The sequence below is a fragment of the Panthera uncia genome, chromosome B4 (assembly GCF_023721935.1).
Source record: "Panthera uncia isolate 11264 chromosome B4, Puncia_PCG_1.0, whole genome shotgun sequence".
NCBI lineage: Eukaryota > Metazoa > Chordata > Mammalia > Carnivora > Felidae > Panthera > Panthera uncia.
Genome location: NC_064809.1, coordinates 39,829,581 through 39,850,448, shown reverse-complemented (window position 1 = coordinate 39,850,448; position 20,868 = coordinate 39,829,581). Strand labels below are relative to the sequence as shown.

General features: G+C 45.1%; 2 protein-coding genes across 2 annotated transcripts in view; both read left to right on the top strand.

Annotated features, from left to right (window-relative positions):
- The window catches only part of VWF (von Willebrand factor), a 137,440-nt gene extending 132,374 nt beyond the window's left edge, over nt 1-5,066 (top strand). The window contains exons 48-52 of the mRNA XM_049624950.1: nt 583-681; nt 1,358-1,486; nt 2,006-2,045; nt 4,214-4,311; nt 4,744-5,066. Coding sequence (XP_049480907.1) covers nt 583-681; nt 1,358-1,486; nt 2,006-2,045; nt 4,214-4,311; nt 4,744-4,932 — 555 coding nt within the window. The 3' untranslated portion in view covers nt 4,933-5,066. The remainder of the gene's footprint in view (nt 1-582; nt 682-1,357; nt 1,487-2,005; nt 2,046-4,213; nt 4,312-4,743) is intronic.
- A 3,725-nt stretch (nt 5,067-8,791) lies between these two features.
- The window catches only part of LOC125919792 (anoctamin-2-like), a 22,959-nt gene continuing 10,882 nt past the window's right edge, over nt 8,792-20,868 (top strand). Inside the window, exon 1 of the mRNA XM_049626652.1 lies at nt 8,792-8,813. Coding sequence (XP_049482609.1) covers nt 8,792-8,813 — 22 coding nt within the window. The remainder of the gene's footprint in view (nt 8,814-20,868) is intronic.

Below are 20,868 nucleotides of genomic sequence, written 5' to 3'. Positions count from 1 at the left end.
AATTAAGTCTATTACCAGAGTCTAGTGGTAGATGATGATGGCTTGGACTAGGTGATGACAGAGGACACTGGTCATGACAAGCAGAGGATGAGTTAGAGAGGCATTTTGGGCAAGATTCAGTGATGAGTGGGGGGTTGAGAAAAAGAAGTAAGTCAAGGGTGACTCCCCAATTTCTGATTTGGGCAACTGGGTAGTGAAGCCATTTATCAAGGTAAGGTGAGGCAGGAGAAGGACGAAATTTGGGACAAAAATCAAGTTACATTTTGTATATGAGTCTTGAGAAGACAGTAAGATAAACAACTGTCAGGCGAACAATTGAATTTGTAAGTCTGGAGCTCGGGGGAGAGGTCTGATTTAATAGGTGTGGCCGCTAGCACTTGAGCAAGAGGTGCGTATGTGGAGGGAAGGAATGCCATCTAGAGAACAGAGAACTGACAAAGGTTAGCTAAGAGGTGGCTGTTGACTTTCTGAACTCCTGGTAAAACTGCTGGATGGGAGAGATGAGAAGCTGGAAAAGTAAGCCTCCTTATGATTGGGGTGCTCTGGGAGGTTCACTAAGGCTGGCTTTTCTCCTGGGTACAGGGTTACAAGGAAGAGAAGAACCAAGATGAATGCTGTGGCAGATGTCTGCCTGTGGCTTGCACCATCCAGCTAAGAGGAGGCCAGACCATGATGTTGAAGGTAGGAGCAACTTGAACTCAGGAGTTTCCCCTCAAGTCACCACTGGGTTTCCTACTTGGAGATCTCCTCTCCAAGAAAGAGGGACTACGTTTGCATCAATACTGGCTTCCCACCTATTTCTGATTTTATAGAGAAAAGATGGATAGTCCATAGAAGGTATAGAATTTTTCTCTCTGATTTAGCAAATTTTTCATTCTTATTGACATGAGTGTCCTTGGCGTGAGGCCCATGATTTGGAGTTGGTTGATCTCTAAGATTTCTTCCAGCCTATTGTCTGTAAGGCTAGACGGGCAATCAGGTGTGAAACAAACTGATCCATGAAGACGGGAATTCGTTGCTAGGGCTTGGAGGTGGTGCCCTGGTTCATCTCTGGTTCTGTTGTTGATTTGCTAGTTTACCCTCACTACCTTTTAATGTTTTTAAGCTTCTAGGTGGTCAGAAGAGTTTAGCAATTCTCTGCATTGATGCAGCCCTATTCACAGTAAATAAGTTGTAATACTGGGGCTCGTCTCATATGCTCTGGGTGTGGAGACTATAGATATTGTCTCATTCTTGTTCCGTAGTCCTCCAACCTGTTTCAACAACTTCAAGGTGTCAAGGTCATGGTTTGAAGTGTCTTTGCAACACAAACACTGCCTTTGGATTTGCTCTACCCATTTCCCCTCTTTCCTTTCAGCGTGATGAGACACTCCAGGATGGCTGTGATAGTCACTTCTGCAAGGTCAATGAGAGAGGAGAGTACATTTGGGAGAAGAGGGTCACAGGCTGCCCGCCCTTTGATGAACACAAGTGTCTGGCCGAGGGAGTGAGTAGCTGGAGCTCAGGCTCTGCTTTCCTCTTGACTGCCCCATCTTTGACTCTAAGAACAGAGTCCTCTGAACAGCATGCAGTCCCCACTGACATGATGTCCCAGTGTCCAAGGGAGACCCCTGACCCAGTTTAAAAAATCACTGAGGTTTCAAAATCAAAGCCTGTTGGAGAGATAAGACTCTCTGCACTATACGATGCTTTCATTAGATACCTTCTTCTTGGGGGAGCTTGTTTGATGGAGAGGTGAGAGATCAAATGATTTCTAGTCTCCCCTGAGAATGATGGTCCTGGTGAGCCAACTGGGAGAGAATCCAGAATACTCAGAGTTGTTACAGGCTGGTCAGGTGGGGGGAGGGGGGGGTCAGTCTGCTCACATTTGTGATGGCATTGCACAGTTTATGTCTAGAGACTGAAGCTCGGGGCTGAGTCCAAAGCCAGGAATTGGCCTGGAGTGACCCGACAGCATCCACTGTGTACTATTTGTGCCTAATCTGGGAATTTGTTGTTTTCTTAGGGGAAAATCATGAAAATTCCAGGCACCTGCTGTGACACATGTAAGTACATGACCACTAGCTTGTCCCTTGAAATCCGTCAGACCAAGTCCAGGGACTATTCTTTGGAGGAAGCTTTATTCTGGAAAGATAATTCTTAATTATTGGCCAGTCGCTAGGTTCAGTTCTGCAGGAAACTGCCACCTTCCCTGAATGTTCTTAGACTGCCTCCTTCTCAGATCACCATTCAGATGCCTGTGAAGCAGTTTCTTCCTTTTTTCATCTGAACTCCTAACTATTACTCTCCTCTTATCTGCCTTTCCCCTCCCAGAGGTGTGGGTGGCTCATATCTTATTTTTCCCACCAGAGCTCCTGGAAGGCACCCTTGATCCATGATCTTGACAGAGCAGACACTCAATATACATCTATTCTTTGAGTGTCAGACAGCCACCTCCCAGAGAAAGAGAAGCCACCAGCTGGCTAACATCAGCTCCCCACCATATGCTGTGGGAGCCACAGAGAACACAGAATCTTCTCAAGGATTCACAAGACTGGTCTACATGTATTGACCTCCCCTTCTTCACTCTCGGCCGCTCTTGACCTTGCAGTTATGTCAGCCCATAGCTCACAGCAGCAGCTTTGGGGATGGACCCCTGCAAGGCTGCCTGTCAGACAGCAATCTCCCCACACATTCTTGGGTTCATGAGCACAAGTAACATGCAGAATCCTAGTGTTAGTGCTGTGTTCTCTGAATATAGAATTACTTGCCTGTGCTAATGTTTTTTGGTTTTAGTTTAGTGTTTTGTTTTGTTTTGTTTTGTTGTTTTTGTTTTATTTTGGGTTCATGGGCCCGTGTTCACCGTGTTCAGTATTGGGTAAAGAAAGAAAGAGTGAAAAGTGTGAATACCTTCCATGCTTGCTTGCTTGTTTGTTTGCTTGTTTATTTGTTTATTTATTTATTGAGAGAGAATATGAGCGGGGGGAGGATCAGAGGGAGAGAGAGAAATCCACCCAGTGTGGAGCCCAACTCTGGGCTCAATCTCTGACTGTGGTGATATCATGACCTGAGCAGAAATCAACAGTCGGATGCATAACCAACTGAGCCATCCTGGCACCCCAGTCATTCTCTTCTCGATGGCTCACTCTGACAGTCCCTGCCTTTGCCATAACCAGGTTGCAGATTGCAGAAACACACTCTGAAAGCAAGTCTTTCTATGATTCCTGTCTGCATAAGCTTAAGAATATGAAGTCAGGACACCATCAGAGAAGATGACTTCTCTTTGGGCACATTTTGCACAATGGAATTTGGTCAAGAGGCTGTTATTTGCAAAGCTAGCAGGGAGGTAACAAGAGGCCTTTGTTGGTCAGTACTTTTAGGAGGCAGAGACCCTTCATAAGGAGAGGGGGCCAGGCTCAGGATTTAAACCTACAGCGAAAGAATATAGTATGTTGGCCTAAATATGTTTTCCTTATTCATTCTTTTAATGTGGTTGGCAGGCTTTCGCTGTACAATGGAGTTATTTGGAAGTTGGGAGGCAGGCTAATATGTAGTTAGGGTTGATTTAGTTTGGGAGCCATTCAAGAATGGAAAACTCCCAGTGTGCCGATGGGGAATGGCGAGCTGGCATTCAATCTTAGAAATATTGGTGGGGACAAGTAAAGTTTCAGGTCTGAGCGCCACTAATCCCTGCCATGCCAGAGAGCTGGAGACAGCTATTCCCAAAGGGAGGCCTCCAGGGCTCCCAGGCATCCTCTTAGCCCCTTGTGTGGCCATGACATTTGCCTTTCCTCTTTTCCAAAGGCAGAGACAGATAGATAATAATTATATTTATTGACTACTTCATTGCCCATTAGCTTCCGGATATAGTTATAAGCACAAGAAGACTGCCCCAGTCATTATAATTTTTAGAGTCTACAATTACATAGAAGCAAGTCTCATCCATCTACATCACCAAAGTACAGTGAATCTAGGCTCCTCCAGTGGTTAAAATTGTACCATTAAGTGAGTTAAACCCAGCCATAACTATATCTCTAGATTGGAGGGCCAGGAGATTCTGAGGTGAACCAGGATAATTTAACTCCCCTCCTTGCAGCTGGCTTTGGTAATCTGGCCACTGTGAAACTGACCTATTTCCAGTAAAGTGAGGGAACTGGGCTGGAGAGTGTCCTACAGAATCCCAGCCAGGTCCCAGGTCCCAGGTCCCATCTCTCATCTCTCTCCTGTCCCGTAGGTGAGGAGACAGAATGCAAGGATATCACTGCCAGGCTGCAGTATGTTAAAGTGGGAAACTGTAAGTCTGAAGAGGAAGTGGACATTCATTACTGCGAGGTAAGGGGACCCTGACTTCAGTGAGGCCTAAGTGGGGAGGGGTGAGTCTTCTTGTTTGGACACATCTCTAGTAACCTATTAGAAGCACCTGGAATACTCACAGGGAGGAGATGTGAGTGGAACCAGAAGCATATATTTTTAAGCAAATGTTGTATTGAAGTACCTGGGAACTTTTGACCCTAGAAGAAGAAAAAAAACAAAAACAACTGTAGACAGATTCAAGTCCTCTAAAGAGAATGGAGAGTTGTTTAAGGGGAGCTGGGCATTATGTTTCCTGATGGAATACGCATAGAAATTGCAGCTAGCGGGATTTGGATGTAATAGTACCATAAGGAGAGTGGATATGCCAGACTTTCCCGAGATCTACCTTTACAAAGCGCGCAGCAGGACTCTCCAGCATTGCAACTCTCGCCTCTCTCTGCCCCGTCACAGGGTAAATGTGCCAGCAAAGCCTTGTACTCCATCGACATGGAGGATGTGCAGGACCAGTGCTCCTGCTGCTCGCCCACTCGGACGGAGCCCATGCGGGTGCCCCTGCGCTGCACCAATGGCTCCCTCGTCTACCATGAAGTCCTCAACGCCATGCAGTGCAAGTGCTCCGCCAGGAAGTGCAGCAAGTGAGGCTGCCTCCCTGGACGCCTCCTGTCGCCTGCCTCACTGGACCTGACTGGCTGGAGTGCTGCTCTGCCCTCTCTGTGCTCTGCTCTTGTGCCCTCCTGAGCCCACAATAAAGGCCAATCTCTCACCTTGCAAAAGGCTGATGGTTCAATGTGTCTTCTAGGCTGACATGACAGTGGTAGGCTGGGCCCGAGCCCTGAACCTGGTTCTGAGGGAGAGAGCACAGGCTCCATCTGAAAGCGCCCCAGCCCCAGGCACGGCCAATCTCTGGGACAAAGTGGTGTCTTTGCCTCTGTGGGGTGGGGAGGGCCTCTGCCCAGTGCCCTAAAGTAAAAGGGATTTGCTCAGCAACACTAGGGTCTCCAAGCTCTGGATCCAGGGGCTTCTGAGCAGAGCAGAGCAGAGGGGTGGGCCCTAGGGCCAGGCTCTTGCCAAGACAGACATGGTTATTGGCAGTGTGGCTGACCTTGTGGTGAAGGAGCTTGAACAGGTGTGAAGGGGTTTTCTCTGAGCCCTTGGCTCTCTAAGGTCCTGTGTACCCTCAGGGGCCCCTGTGGGAGGGAGGGGTGCTGAGGACTGAGGGGGCTGGAAACAGTGTGCTGGCAGGTGCAGGAACAGGGTCCCATCCAGCATAGGCTGGGTCATGGCAGATGAACCCCAAGGCTTGGGGGCAGGCATGGGTTTTACACATGGTCCTTGTTCTATTGCGTGGTCCCAAACAAGACCATTAGTGGTTCTCAGACTTCATTTCCTTGTCTGGAAAACAGGAATGTTAGTCTCACTCAAGGGATTGAGAGGGTAAAGTACGGCTGAAAGTCTGGGGATAACTGTAAATTGCTCTATAATAATATAATAACCTAAGAAGTGACAAGAAAAAACATGGGAGGAAATCAAGTCTCAAAGCAGGGAATATGCGTCTCTATCATCAGTGGCAGAGAATTAGGGATTTACTTTATCCTGAGGGGTGAAAGAGCTGAGTTTCTTTTGGGCTGGATGCTGGAAGCTGAGGGTCTGTCTACTCCAGACATCTTTTAGTGGAAGGTGTAGATAACACCAAACTTCACTTGGTCCCCAAATCACTGTCTGGTAATGTCACTCTCAGGGAGAGATTGTCCCTCCTTAATATTTATGAAAAAGCTTTACATGAAGATGCTGGCAAGATGGTGGAGACTCTAGTTGGGGAGAGACTACCCATGAGAATAAAGGAAATGCCCTGGGTATGTGACAGGAATTTGGTGGAGAATTTTCACTCCAGATCCTTCTAACACAGGAGAGACTCTATTCACTTAAAGTGCTGGATGGTGGAGCTGGAAAGGATATGGGCATCATCTAATCCAGTGCCCCTCCCCTGCCCCTTTACAGGGAATAAAAGCAGCTCAGAGAACACCAGTGACTTGCCAAAGGTCACACAGCTGCTGGGGGGCAGGTCAGGTTCAGAACCCAGGTGCCTTGACACCCAGGCAAGAACTTCCAGGCCATCCCACCAGAGCCACGCCATCCCTGTTGCTTACAGATTCAGTCCTTGCTTTCATGGGAAACATTGACTCCCACATTTATTTATTTATTAAAAAAGTTTTTTTTTAATGTTTCTTTATTTCTGAGAGAGAGAGGGAGAGAGACAGAATCAGGGTCTGAGCTATCAGCATAGAGCCTGACACGGGACTCGAACCCAGGAACTGGGAGATCATGACCTGAGCTGAAGTCAGATGCTTAACCAACTGAGCCACCCAGCTGCCCCTGACTCCCATATTTCTAGGACTCAACTGCTTCCGATATTGTGGGGAATAACCTGGAGGGAAGATCCATTACAGGCAAATAGCATGGGTTGTGTTGAGCAGTTTTGGTGGGGAATTTAGTAAGAAGAGGAAAGGAAGAATGGATAGAAGGCTTATATAACTGCTGAATAATTCAAAGGTGGTCATCTGTCCATCCATCCCGTCTCCAACTTTGAATAGCCTCTGAGGTCTCTGTAGGAAACCAGATCCAGGGGCAGGGAATTAGTGTCTCTCTTCTTACTGATTCCCTAACACTCTACCTGGGGATGAGGTGTTATTGGAAGCATCGGCCACAGAGAAACTCAGAGTTTCTCTGTGAGGTGACCTCTCCAGCATCAGGTGTCAATTTTCCAACTGCCTGTGCCTCCGTAGCCTGAACTTCTTTTCATATCTACAGATACAGCAGTTCACTACCAAGAAAAATGCCAAATCAGAAAAACTGTATGTTTGGATTTAAAAAAAAAAATGTCAGGAGCAAGGTAAAAAGGCTGCAAAAAGAGAAACCGGAAGTGGGGTGTGTCTTAGGAGTTTCCCTTTCTCGGCAGGTACTGTGGGGCAGGGCCTGCCTCTGGGGTCAGGGACTCTCTTACATACTCTCAGAGCAGATCAGAGTGTCCCCCAAGGGGAGACTTTTAGGTGGCGTCGCAAGGAGGGAGTATGCAGGGGCTGAGAAAGTGCTGGAGGGAGAGAAGAAGGGGAATGGATCTGTATAGAAAGGTTTCCAGTGCTCTTTGCATTGAGGAGACATGGGACAGGGTCCCTGGGAGTGAAAGGGGAGACAGGCATCGTTTGGGAGAAAGAAGCTGAATGGCAAAGTGTTGGGGCACGGACTCTGAGCAGGCTGCCTGCTTGGGGATCCAGGCAGACTCTTAGAGGCAAGTTGCTTTGACCTTTTACACTGTAGTCTCATCCCTGAGCCCAGCACACTAGCAGTAACTGCCTCATAGGGTTGTGTCATTATTAAATGATCTCCAGGCGTAAAGCTCTGAGAAGGGTGCCTGAGGATGAGGAGGTTCTGTATTAACATTAGCCTGACTATTCCTAGCGGCTAGTATAAAGCTCTGGATTGGGACATTTTGGTTCTCCTTCTGTGCTGCCCCTGACTCATTCTGTGTTGTCTGCTCCCCTCTGTCCTCTAGCAGCAGGTGGGGAGCAATCGCCACCAGCCTACCTTATCAGTGCAGGAGATAACCATTCTTCATGCTCAAGAATTGAACAGCATACTTGACCTTAACATAACACCATTTCATTTGTCGGGTTCCTGGCATTAATGAACTTGTTTAGCTTCAGGGCATCTTGGAGGTGGAGATTCCATTATCCACACTGGCCCTTCAGAGGGCCCTCGCTTCTCAGTTCATCGCTGGGCACCAGAACCTGGCGGCAGAGATGGCGCTCCTCTCGTTCTCCGCTTCACAGTCTTCCTCCTCCCGCCTGTCCCAAGCTTCTTGGGGGGAGGCTCCCATTAAGACCGACCCCTCCTTCTGCCTCTTGCAGCCCCTCTTCCCGTCCTATCTCTTGTGCGCTACTCCCCTCCCTACTCCCGCCCCGTGGAGTCTAGGGAACGGTGGGGACAGCTGGTCGCCAGGGCGAGTGAGAGTGAAGGCAGCTGGGCGAGGGAGCCTCCCACCCCGACCCGGGCAGTGCCCCGGACCGGGCGGCGGGGCGGAATTGGAAACTAATCAGCCAGACGGTGCACGAGATAATCCGGCTGCACATTCACGCCCCAACCAGGTTAGGAGGCACCTCCCCCGGGTGGAGGAGAGCAGGCGGCCGTCTGCCCCGCGCGCCCCTCCGCTTCACGAACCCCAGCGCGGCCTGGGCTCGCCCCTACCTCGGGCGCGCTCCTTCCCCACGTGGCGCTCGCGGCGCCGGGGCGCCCGGGGCGCAGCCGGGAGCGCCCGCTCGAACCCTGGCGGCGCGGCGGGCGGCGCGGGGTGGGGGGGAGGGCAGGGGGAGGAGCGGGCGGGGGGCGGGCACGTCCGGGCGCCGCTGAGCTCGATGGAATTAGCCCCGCGGCGGAATAAACCGGTGCAGACGCCGGCGCCGCCGCGGGCCAGTCCGGGTTTCGCGTCCGGTGTGTCCGCACCATGGCCGCCCCAGGGCTGCGCGGTGAGTCTCCCCTGCCGGGGACCCTGGTCCCCGGCGTCCCGGCGAATGGTAGGAGGGAGAGGGGCTGGGAGTGACGGAGCCGGCATCCTAGCTCCTTGCCTTTGGGACTGGTGACCCCACGTGAACCTGGAGAGGGAGGTGCTGGAGACTGGTCCCTTTTCCGCCGGGGTAGGGGAGGCGAGGGACGCCTGAGCAATTTCCCACACTTATTATTACTATAATAATACTGGTGCAGCGGCTTTTTGGTGGTTGATTACCAATTCCTACCGGTGCGTTTTTGCCTCAACTCATGCGAGTCCTTGGATGTTTAGTTCAGGTTATGTGGGGCAAGCAGACAGCTGGGGTTTAATTCACCAGCAGTCTGCTGAGGACAGAGGTTCGAATTCATCCCCAGCGACTTTGACTTTGGCCTCTCTGGAGTGTTCTCACGGTTTCAGGACGACTCCTCCAACCCTAACCCAGACCTGAGCTCAGAAAGGGCATTTGCACCTCAGGGTGAAGGGAAACACAGGCACGCCTTTCCCGGGGACTTTTCTTAGAGGAAAAGCAAGTGGAGGTGGACTTTGTGGGAGGAGGACGTTATTCTGCCGCATCTCCCAAGTTATACTGAGCAGACACATGGGCAGGGTCCACCTTGCCTGGAAAGGGATTATGTTCTCATGGTTCTTGAGAGAGGTGTGAAGTGGGGAGGTGCCCCCTCCATTGGCATGAATAGTGAACCAGAACTAGGCGTCGGTCCTAGTCCTGAGACCTCGGGAGCCGGTGTGGAGAGATATCTCGGGAACCACGTGGACCCCGGTCCAGGACCGAAGGCCCCATTGAGCAAGGTTAGATCTAAGCCCGAAGGCAAGTGGCAGGTGGAGGGAGGATCTTAGACAATGTAGGGGCTTTCCTAGAGGACTGTGGTACTCTGGGTCCCTCTGCTTGCCTGGACTTTGTTTTGTGATCCGACCTCAGAGCCCTGGCCCACCTAGCTGTCTGTCACCCTGTAGTGGCTGCTGGGCATCCAAGGCCCTTTTACTCGCTGTGTCTTGCCATGCACCTGTCATTTTGGGAGGCAAAGTCCTAATATGGTCCTTTCCAGCAATCTCTAATGCCCTCTGAGTTGCCTGTATGTGGGGACCTGGGCCACTTTGCTGGCTGATTGAAGTGGTTGTGTGAGGGGTAGGGGTGGGTTCCAAACACCAGCCTCAGGTTCTGATCTGGTTTCCATGTGTACCTTCTCTGCCATCATCCATTGTGGGCCAGGGCTCCTGGACCAGAGTCATAGAGCCTATAGTGAAGCTTGTCTTTGATTTAATGAAGTGAGGACCCCATTTTCTGGAAATCCACCCTTCTGTGGACTCTTTGTGCTGGCTGAGAGAAACTTGTCCCACCCCATTTGTGGCGTTCCTAGAGCCCACGGAGAACAGAAATTTGACTGCTAGACATGGATCCTGCCTCTGGTTACAAAATGGAATCAGTCTCTATTTGTGATCAGGTGGTTTAGGAAAGGCCTCTCTATGGAGATGAGTTTGAACAGAGATTGCATTCAATGAAGGAGCAAGACTTGCAAGATATCTGGAGAATGATCTTGCAAAGGCAAATATAGGCGGAAGACCTTGTGGCAGGAGTGTGCTTGAGCTGTCCAAAAAATAGCGGGGAAGCCGAGTACCTGGAACAGAGAGGTGAAGTGGGAGAGTGGCAAGAGTGAGCCAGACCAAGCAGAGGCTTGTAGCTCAGGCCATATGTTCTTGGCTTTCGGAGAAAAGGAAGACTAACATTCAAGTATCCAGTATATCCAGACACTGTGCTCGCTAGGTGCTTCGCCTCACAACTTTGTTGTCAATGTTAAGTCCATTTCATTGAAGAGGAACCTGACTCTCAGAGACGTTAAGAAACATGCCTATTATATTGTGTCAACCACTGAATAATCACAGAAGGATAAAATTGGAATTCAAACTTGTTTTCCCAGCACCTCACCTTGTTGCTTTTGTTCTGTTCATAAGAAGTCATTAGAAGGAAGTGTGGATATGTGCAAATAGGGATGGGAAATGTGGGTGGAACTGGGCTTTAAGGGAGATGCTAATTTTTCAAGGCTCTTAGGTAAATGCAGTAATCATAGTCCAGGCAGGGCTGTGCCTATACACCATCCTTGACCCTTGAACAACACGGCTTTGAGCCGCGTGTGTTCACTTATACGCAAATTTCTTACAGTATAGTACTGTAAATGTATATGTTCTTATGATTCTCTTAGTAACATTTTCTTTTGTCTAGTTTACTTTGTTGTAAGAATACGTTATATAATACATATACAAAATGTGTTAATTGACTCCTTATGTTATTGGTAAGGCATTCAGTGAACCATAGGCAATTAGTAGTTAAGTTTGGGGGGAGTCAAAAGTCACAGTCGGATTTTTAATCATCCAAGGGGATTGGCACCCCTAACCCTGCGTTGTTCGAGTCAGCTGTATTTCCAATCTGGAGTCATCATGGTTAGTTTATTTTGTGGGGCCAAGCCCAAGAAGCCTGGTTGTCATCACCAAACTTGTAAGGACATGTGCCACTGTGATCTACACTGGGGACGTGTCTTCACCAGCACGGATGACCTGAGTTTCACATTTAGGGTTTACGGGGACATGGGAAACTGAGCTAGTGACCACTGGGGGAAGAAGGTGTGCTTAGGGTCCTGATGGGCTCTAGCAAACCTGGCTCACCATATTATGCCCCCGTAAGTGTGACTCATGTCAGTTCGGAGGCCAACTATCAACTGGACTGTATGCCAGATGCTATGGTCAGTGTTGGAGTTACAAAGATCAGTAAACCACAACACCTGCCTGTCAAGACCTTAACCTTCACCCTAAGATGATCTTAATACTTTCACAGCCTTATCCACTGTTGTTGGTGGCGGGAAGGAGGAAGTGGGGGTCAGACATTGACTTGCTCTGACCGCACCAATGAAATTAACCCGACTGTACAGTAATTATTTCAAGATGTACTTTAGGTCTTTTTTGGACTCCTCTCATCAACCCTGCTTTTCCTCCAGAAACTTTAGGGAAATAACTTTTAAGTCTGTCTGGCTGACAACTCTCCATTGAGGTTAACTTTCACTGATACTGCTCAAGGATTACAGTTCTCACCGTTAGCTGGTGTCATTTCTTACCTGTTTGGCAAACACAAGTACACTACCCTTTGTCAAGAAAGTATAGGAAGTATAGATACCAATTAGCCCAAGTAAAAATTCAACGGAATAAAATCAAAGATCTAATTTTATTTTAATTAAGTTGTTAATTATAGTTTTATTAAACCATACATGAATCCAGCAACATCCCATCTAGCAAGTTTAGGGGAGCTTGGAGGAGTTATACAAAATGGAAGTTTTTTATAGGAAGGAGGGTGGGACAAGAAGTCATCAGCAAATGCAGACAGATTGTTTCAGGCCAGGAAACCATCTTTTTGCAGGGGAGGGAGTGGCAGTGTTTTATTATACAGATTACTACCTCACTAGTGCTGATCAGGAAGTTTCAGACTGACTTTTCAGGGATAGGTTGAAACTGTTAAGTCTTGGTTTGCTGGGGTGTGCTTGTGTGTGTGTGTGTGTGTGTGTGTGTGTGTGTGTCTGCACCTGTGCAAATGATACCATTTTGGGTTTCTTTTTTAATACTTTGTATCTTCTGACTTATTCACTGACATAGGGATAATTCCCATTTTCTAACAGTCCTTGATGCCTGATATTCATCATAAGCTAATTAAACATAGCTTAAAAAAAGCAATAATATACTTCCATTGCGAAAAATGTTTAAATACAAATAAGTAAGAATAAAATTTCCCTTATTTGAAATAGTATGATAATTGTTCACTCAATTCCTTTTTAATCTTTTTATTTGTGCCTGTATCAAATAACTATTTATATGTATTACTTATCTTCAAATAGTTTACAAAAGAAGAAAATCCAGATAACAATAAAACTTAAAACAAGGATAAATGAACAAGTGTGAAATCATGAAGGATTGGTAGCACAGTATTATATCATAAAACCTAGACTAAGAATAGGTACTATCGTTGAACAAAAACTTATGTGCAAGCTTCCTGACAGGCAGGTCAGAAAACAGACAGTAAGTTATAAGTTACACAGGTTTCATAGTCCAACAGCAGGAGGCCAGTTCTAGTTCATCAACATTAAACGTTAGGAAGAATGTCACAGTGATATTTGTGCTATTTATATAAGACATTGCCCAACATAATGAGCTGTAGTTTCATTAATAGATTTTTGGAAAGCGTATTATTATCACGTGAGCATTTATTGTTTCTGGCTTTTTTAAAGGGGTGTTTGTGTTTTGTTCTTTTCTGGTCCACTCCACGGTGTTAATATTTTTTAAAATGCTGTTGGCAGACCTTTAGATCACCAGCCATTGGGTTAAACCTGTCATTTGAAAAGTAGTAGCTTATAGCATATAAAAAGCTCCATGGTTCATCGTCCATTGAGACCAGGGGCTGCCAGTCTCTTTCTCTTCTCCTCGAGGGGGAGGGAGACAAGACTTCCCAGACACAACTTACTAGGCTTCCATCTGTTGTCATTTCCCTGGAGCCTGAAGGACCTCCATTAGTGTGGCTTGAAGTGTGGTTCTGCTGGTGACAAATTCTCTCAGCTTGTGTGTGTTTTTTTAAAAATATTTTAATGTTTATTTATTTTTGAGAGAGAGAGAGAGAGAGCGAGCAGGGGAAGGGGCAGAGAGAGAGAGGGAGACAGGGAATCTGAAGCAGGCTCCAGGCTCCGAGCTGTCAGCAAAGAGCCTGACGTGGGGCTTGAACTCAGGAACCGCGAGATCATGACCTGAGCCGAAGTCGGGCGCTTAACTGACTGAGCCACTCAGGTGCCCCCGCTCAGCTTGTGTTTTTATGGAAAGCTGTCTATTTCACTCTCCTTTTGGAAGAATACTTGCATTGGATATAGAATAATGCGTTGACAGTTTATTCCGTTGAGCACTCCAGGTGTTCTCTGTGGGTCTCCATGGGTCTGCTGAGAAGTCAGCCTTAATCCAGATTTTTATTTTATTCATGTAGAATACCTTTATAATCTGGTAGCTTTTGATATTTTATTTTTATTTTTGGTGTTCAGTGGTTTGACCATGATGTGTGCAGGTGTAATTTTCTTTGTATTTTTCTTAACTTTGAGTTTGTTGACCTTCTTGAATGTGGAAATTACTGTATTTTATCAACTTGTGGGGATGATTTCAATCACTATTTCTTCAATTATTTTTCTGCCCTATTTTCATTCTCTTCTTTTACTGGAGCTCCCATCACATGTATGTTAGACTCTGTGGTCCCACCAATTCCTGAAACTCTGTTAAATTTTATTCCAGTCTCTAGTCCTCTGTTTTCTAGATCAGATCATTTCTATTGATCCAGCCTTAGCTTCACTGATCTTTGCTCTGCCTTCTCCAGTTTGCTGTTAAGCTCATCTGATGATGTTTTTCTTTTTAGTTATTGTAATTTTTAGTTCTAGGAATTCCATTTTTTGAAAATAATTCCAGGTCAGCTTTGTTGAGATATAATAAAATCCATCCCTTAAAAATATAAGTCAGGGGGCGCCTGGGTGGCTCAGTCGGTTAAGTGCCCGACTTTGGCTCAGGTCATGATCTCGCGGTCCATGAGTTCGGGCCCCGCGTCGGGCTCTGTGCTGACAGCTCAGAGCCTGGAGCCTGTTTCAGATTCTGTGTCTCCCTCTCTCTGACCCTCCCCCGTTCATGCTCTGTCTCTCTCTGTCTCAAAAATAAATAAACGTTAAGAAAAAAAAATTAAAAAAAATATGTCAGTAGTTTTTATTATATTCACAGAGTTGTGCATCCATCACTGCTGTCTAATGTTAGAACATTTTCATCATCCTAAAAAGAAACCTCATACTCACTGACAGCCATTCACCTTTCCTCCCTCCCTCTAAGTCCAGGAAACCACTAATCTAATCTCTGTCTCTGTGGATTTCCCTATTCTAGACATTTTATATAAGTGGAATCCTATAATGTATAGTGTTTTATGTCTGGGCCCTTTAACTGAGCCTGTTTTTAGTGTTAAGCCATATTGTAACATGTATTAGTATTAGAATTAACATGTATTCGTTCTTTTTATAGCTAAATAATATTCCCTTCTGCGGATATATCACATTTGTTTATCTGTTGATGGACATTTGGATTTCCACTTTCTGGTTACTATGAATAATGCTGCAATGAATGTTCAAGTTCAGGGGTGTGTGTGTGTGTGTGTGTGTGTGTGTGTGTGTGTGTCTAGAGTGGAATGACTGGCTAACTTTTTCAGGGATTGCTAGGCTGTTTTACAAAGTGGCTGTACTATTTTACATTCCCACCAGCAATGTCTGAGGGTTCTCATTTCTCCACATCCTCATCAACCTTGTTATTGTTTGTCTTTTTTATCAGAGCCATCCTAGAGGTGTGAAGTGGTATGTCATTGTAGTTTTGATTTGTGTTTCCTTCATGACTAATAATGGTGAACATCTTTTCATGTGCTGTTGAATATTTCTTGCGTGTCGTCTTGGAGAAATGTCTCTTTATGCCCTTTGCTCATTTTCAAATTAGGTTAATTGTCTTTTTATTTGTTGAGTTGTGAAAGTTCTTTATATATTTTGGATACAAGTCCCTATTCTGATATATGACTTAGAAATATTTCCTCCCAATTCTCTGGGTTGTATATTCACTTTATTAATGGTGTCTTTTGAAACATTTTAAATTTTGATGGAAGGCACTTTGTCTATTGTTCTTTGATTGCTTGTACTTTTTGGTATTATAGTAGCTAAGAAACCATTGCTTAACCCAATTAATAAAGGTTACTCTTGTGTTAGCGTCGAGTGGTTTTATAGTTTTAGTTATTGCATTTAGGTCTACGATCCATTTTTCAAAATGTTAATTTTTTTGTGTATTGTGTGAGGAAAGGGTCCAACTTCCTTCTTTTGTGTGTGGACATCCAGTTGTCCCAGTACCATTTCCCCATTTCTTCCCCCATTTCTTGGTACCTTTGTTGAAATTCAAGGTTTTATTTCTGGAATCTCAATTCTTTTTATTTTTTATTTTTTATTTTTTAAAAAATGTTCATTTTTGAGAGACAGAGAGAGAGAGAGAGAGAGAGCAAGCAGGGGAGGGGCAGAGAGAGAGAGCGAGATGCAGAAACCAAAGCAGGCTCCAGGCTCTGAGCTGTCAGCACAGAGCCTGATGCGGGGCTCAAACTCAAAAACTGTGAGATCATGACCTGAGCCGAAGTCAGATGCTTAACCGACTGAGCCACCCAGGCGCCCCTAGAATCCCAAATCTAATAACTGATCTATTTTTCTGTCCTTATGCCAGTACTACACAGTAACTTTGTAATAGTTTTGAAATCAGGAAGTATGAAACCAATTACATTTGGTTTTTTTTGTGTTTTCTATTTCTTTGCACTTTTGCAGTTTCCATATCTTCCACTTAGTAAGATTGTATTTATCTTTATTATCTTTATTAGATACATATTTATGTTTCCTGCTTTTAAAGTCTTTTCTTTGGAGGGCGCCTGGCTGGCTCAGTTGGAGGAGCATGCAACTCTTGATCTCTAGGTTATGAGTCTGGCTGTCTTGAGAACAGGTGTGTGTGTGTGTGTGTGTGTGTGTGTGTGTGTGTTTCATTTGTTTATTTTTGGTGATCAAGTCCTGTTTATTTTAAAAGCATAAACAGTGGAACTAGGAAGGAGTAAGGAGAACAAAACACCAGTCCCCTTGACAGGGCCAGATCCAGCGCAGGCCCTGTCTGTTGTGTGACCTGGAAGCCTTGACCATCCTTTTCCCGTGAGGACAACGCAGGTGCCATCTTCCATGAAGTTGGGGATAGAGTAAAAGTGAAAAAGGCCAGAGGGCTGAGATCGGTTTTTATTGCTGGCTTTGTGTCTTTCACGGGTCACTCCTGTTTCTTTGCATGTCTAGTAAGTTTTGATGGTAAAGTGGACATTGTGCATGATACAACATTACCTTTCTCTCAGGAAGGTTAAACAAATTAAAAAAGTTCTCTAGCAGGCGGTTTAATTACTGGCTGATTCCTTTGAGCCTATTTAGGTTTGGTTTTCTGCTTTGTTAGGGTATATTTGTAGAAAATGCCAGGTATTTCCCAAGATTCTCTAACTCACTAAGACTCAACCTCTCAAGTCTGTCTCCCCTGTTGATTTACTCAGGGCATGGCCTTAGAAGTTTTTAGGGACAGGCTACTGTAAACATTTTTCTAGTGCCCATAAAATAACTGGTACTGGGGTGGACACTCTTCTGTAAATAGCCGAACAACAGGATAAAATACATAAGCCAACCATTTTCAGGCACTGAAAAAACATCAACACGGAAGTGGAATCCCTGAGAACAGAAAGTCACAAATGTAGCCCCATAAAGACATGTTATTGACTGGGGTACAGGGAGCAGGAATCCAAGAGAAGCAAAATCCCACTGAACCGAGGAGGCAGAGGCCAAGGCTTGGAGCAGCTAAAATGGTTGGAATAATGGGGCAGAGCACAGGAGAGAAGGAATCTGTGCAAAGGAAATAAGTTTTTGTCAGCAGGTGTTTAATCAGAAAGTATTTTGTTAACAAATGGTTTCAGATGTAGGTCATGGGCAAGGGCCAGAAATGACAGGGGTCTCTAATATTAATTCAAAAGTGAGCCTCATGATTTAGAAAAGAGTGAAATTGTTGTGTTTATTTAATTTTAATGAGAAGCTGAGGTCCCAGCCTTCATTTTTGTCTTAAGGGAGAGTTGGACTATGGGGGCACCCTGTGGGCAAGGCCACAACTTTTCTTTAAAATCACCTTTGTTACTGCCCAACAGTGCTTGAACTCAACATTACCAAAGCTCCAGAATTCTTTAGCACAAAGCATAGGGGAGATTATTTTGCCCAGAACTCTTTCTGCTCATGTTTTCAGCATTTCAGTTTTTAAATATACTCTTTCATTGAGCACCTACTATGTGGCCGGCTGCAGCGAGGGTCAAATATGATACCCAGTCCCTATCTTTGAGTATCTTCTGCACCGCACCCCCACCCTCCCACCGCCATGATTTTTAGAAATTGTGAGGGGGCTGTTAAATCTGTCAGGTTGGGAGAAATTTGGGAAAAGGTCTGTTGAGCAGGGCTCTGATGTGTGGGTATTTGATTCAAATGGTATCTCAGTGGGCTAACTGCTGCACTTGTAAGTGGAGTTCTTTATTATTATCTGCATTCTTAGCAAAGGGTGCTATGCTAGCTAGGGTCATGCTCAGCTAGCCGCTCTAACAAACAGACCAAAAAATAAATGAGTAAAACACAATAGTTCACTTCTCGCTGAAGTAATAGTTCAGGTGGGTAAACAAGTTACTGGGGTGGCTCTTCTCCATATAACTTTTCAGGAGCCCCGCATGATGGAGGCTTAGCCAGTTTCAACTATGACTTCTAGGGTGACCCTGAGGGTTATTCTACAGTTATCTGAAGGGGGAGAAGAGCCCAGAGGGGTGTGCAGGAGCATGCGCACAATGTTTCTATGGGCTAGGTCTGGGAGTAGCACATGTTGCTCTGTTTACTTCCTCTGGCTGGAATTCAGTCTCACAGGTACATCTCATAGCCTGCCATAGCAAGGGAGACTAGAAAATACAGTCTAGCTGTAGGTCCAGAAAGAAGAGGAGAGCATGGAGTTTTGGTAAGCAACCAGCGGTCTCTGTGTTAGGGGCTTATCAAAAGTGATAATTTTGGTGTGGCATGGTCACACTTATTTTCCTGTATTAAATATATAGATTTACACACTTGCATCTCCAGTGTGTAAGGCTCTGCGGTCTTCCAAGTTTCAGCATCTAGGGAAGGACGGGGGTGGTAAATGCTTATTAAATGGTTTTTGAACGAAGGAATGAATTTTTAAATTTATTTTTGTCTGTCTGATGCCAGAGTCCCCAGATGATGATGATGATGTTGATAATTACAGAGATAAGAACTACTGTTTACTGAACATCTGCCCTGTGCTAAGGTTTGCAAGCGTGATCTCATTACTTTGCTAAAACATTTATTATGTTTCTTTTAATTTAATCATCATAAGTGTACTCTTTAATCCCCATCCCCTATCTCCCCCGCCATCCTACCCACCTCCCATCTGGTAGCCATCAGTTTGTTCCCTATAGTTAAGAGTCTGTTTCTTGGTTTGTCTCTCTCTCTCTCTCTCTCTCTCTGCTTTTCCTTTGCTCATTTGTTTTGTTTCTTAAATTCCACATATGGGTGAGATCATATGGTATTTGTCTTTTCCTGATTGACTTATTTTGCTTAGTGTTATACCCTCTAGCTACATCCATGTCATAGCAAATGGCAAGACTTCATTTTTTTAGTAGGTGAATAATATTCCGTTATATATATACATACACACACGACCACACACATGCATACACACACCACATCTTTTTTGTCCATTCGTCTATGATGGACACTTGGGCTGCTTCCATAGTTTGGTAAGTGACTCTGCTATAAACATATGGGTGCATGTATCTCTTTGAATTAGTGTTTTTGTATTTTTTTTTTTTGGTAAATACCCAGTCGTGTAATTCCTGGATCATACAGTAGTTGTATTTTTAACTTTTTGAGGAAGCTCCATACAGTTTTCCACAGTGGCTGCACCAATTTGCATTCCCACGAACAGTGGGGTCCTTTTTCTCCACAACCTTGCCACCACTTGTTTCTTGTGTTGTTGATGTTAGCTATTCTGACAGGTATAAAGTAATACTGCATTGTGATTTTGATTTGCTTTTCTCTGATGATGAGTAAGGTTGAGCATCTTTTCATGAGTCTGTTGGCCATCTGTATGTCCTTTTTGGAGAGATGTCTGCTCATGTGCTCTGCCCATTTTTTAATTGGATTGTTTTTTGGGTATTGAATTGTATCATTTCCTTATATATTTTGGATACTAACCCTTTATTGGATACGTCATTTGCAAATATCTTCTCCCATTCCATTGGTTGCCTTTTAGTTTTGTTGATTGTTTCCTTCACTGTGCAGAAACTTCTGATTTTGATGTTGTTCCAGTAGTTTATTTTTTGCTTCTTATTTCCTTTGCCTCAGGAGACACATCTAGAAAGATGTGGCTACAGCCAGTGTCAGAGAGATTACTGCATGTGCTGTCTTCAAGGATTTTTATGGTTTCAGGTCTCACATTTAGGTCTTTAATCCATTTTGAGTTTATTTTTGTGATAGTGAAAGAAAGTGGTCCAGTTTCATTCTTTTGCACGTGACTGTTCAGTTTCCCCAACACCATTCGTTGAAGAAACTTTTTCCCATCGTATGTTGATTCCTCCTTTGCTGAAGATTGATTGACCATACAATTGTGGGTTTATTTCTGGGTTTTCTGTTCTATTCCATTGATCTATGTGTCTATTTTTATGCCAGTATCGTAGTGTTTTAATTACTGCCACTTTGTAATGTAACTTGGAATCTGGAAACTTCCAGTTTTGTTTTTCTTTTTCAAGATTGCTTTGGCTCTTCAGGGTCTTTTGTGGTTCCATACAAATTTTAGGATTGTTCTAGTGCTGTGAATGAAAGAATGAATCAATGCTGAGTTGGTATGATAACAGTTGGCCAGTGGATTCAATTGCTTCTTTTAAAAATATTAAAAAAACCTTTTAACAAATTTATTTATTTAATTAGAGGGAGCATGGGAATGACAGAGAGAGAATCCCAAGCAGGCTCCACACTGTCAGCACAGAGCCCGCCTGATGTGGACCTTGAACTCACAAACCACAATATCATGACCTGAGCCAAAATCAAGAGTTGGAGGCTTAACTGACTGAGCCTCCCAGGTGTCTCTAAGGTGTCAATTTAGAGGAAGTTGCTTGCCTTTATGTTTGTTATGGCAGATAGACAAACTTCTAGTTCATCCATAAACTATCAAATCATTCAGGCACATGTTAACTACGTTTAATGACATTTAGCATTTGCATTTACTTGGATTGTGTAGAACCCATTCCTATCCCCTTTGGCTCTCAAGCTGGCATTATGATCCAGGTTCTACAGTGTGCTTTAGTAGTCAGGGAGCCACACCAAGGCCACATACATGGA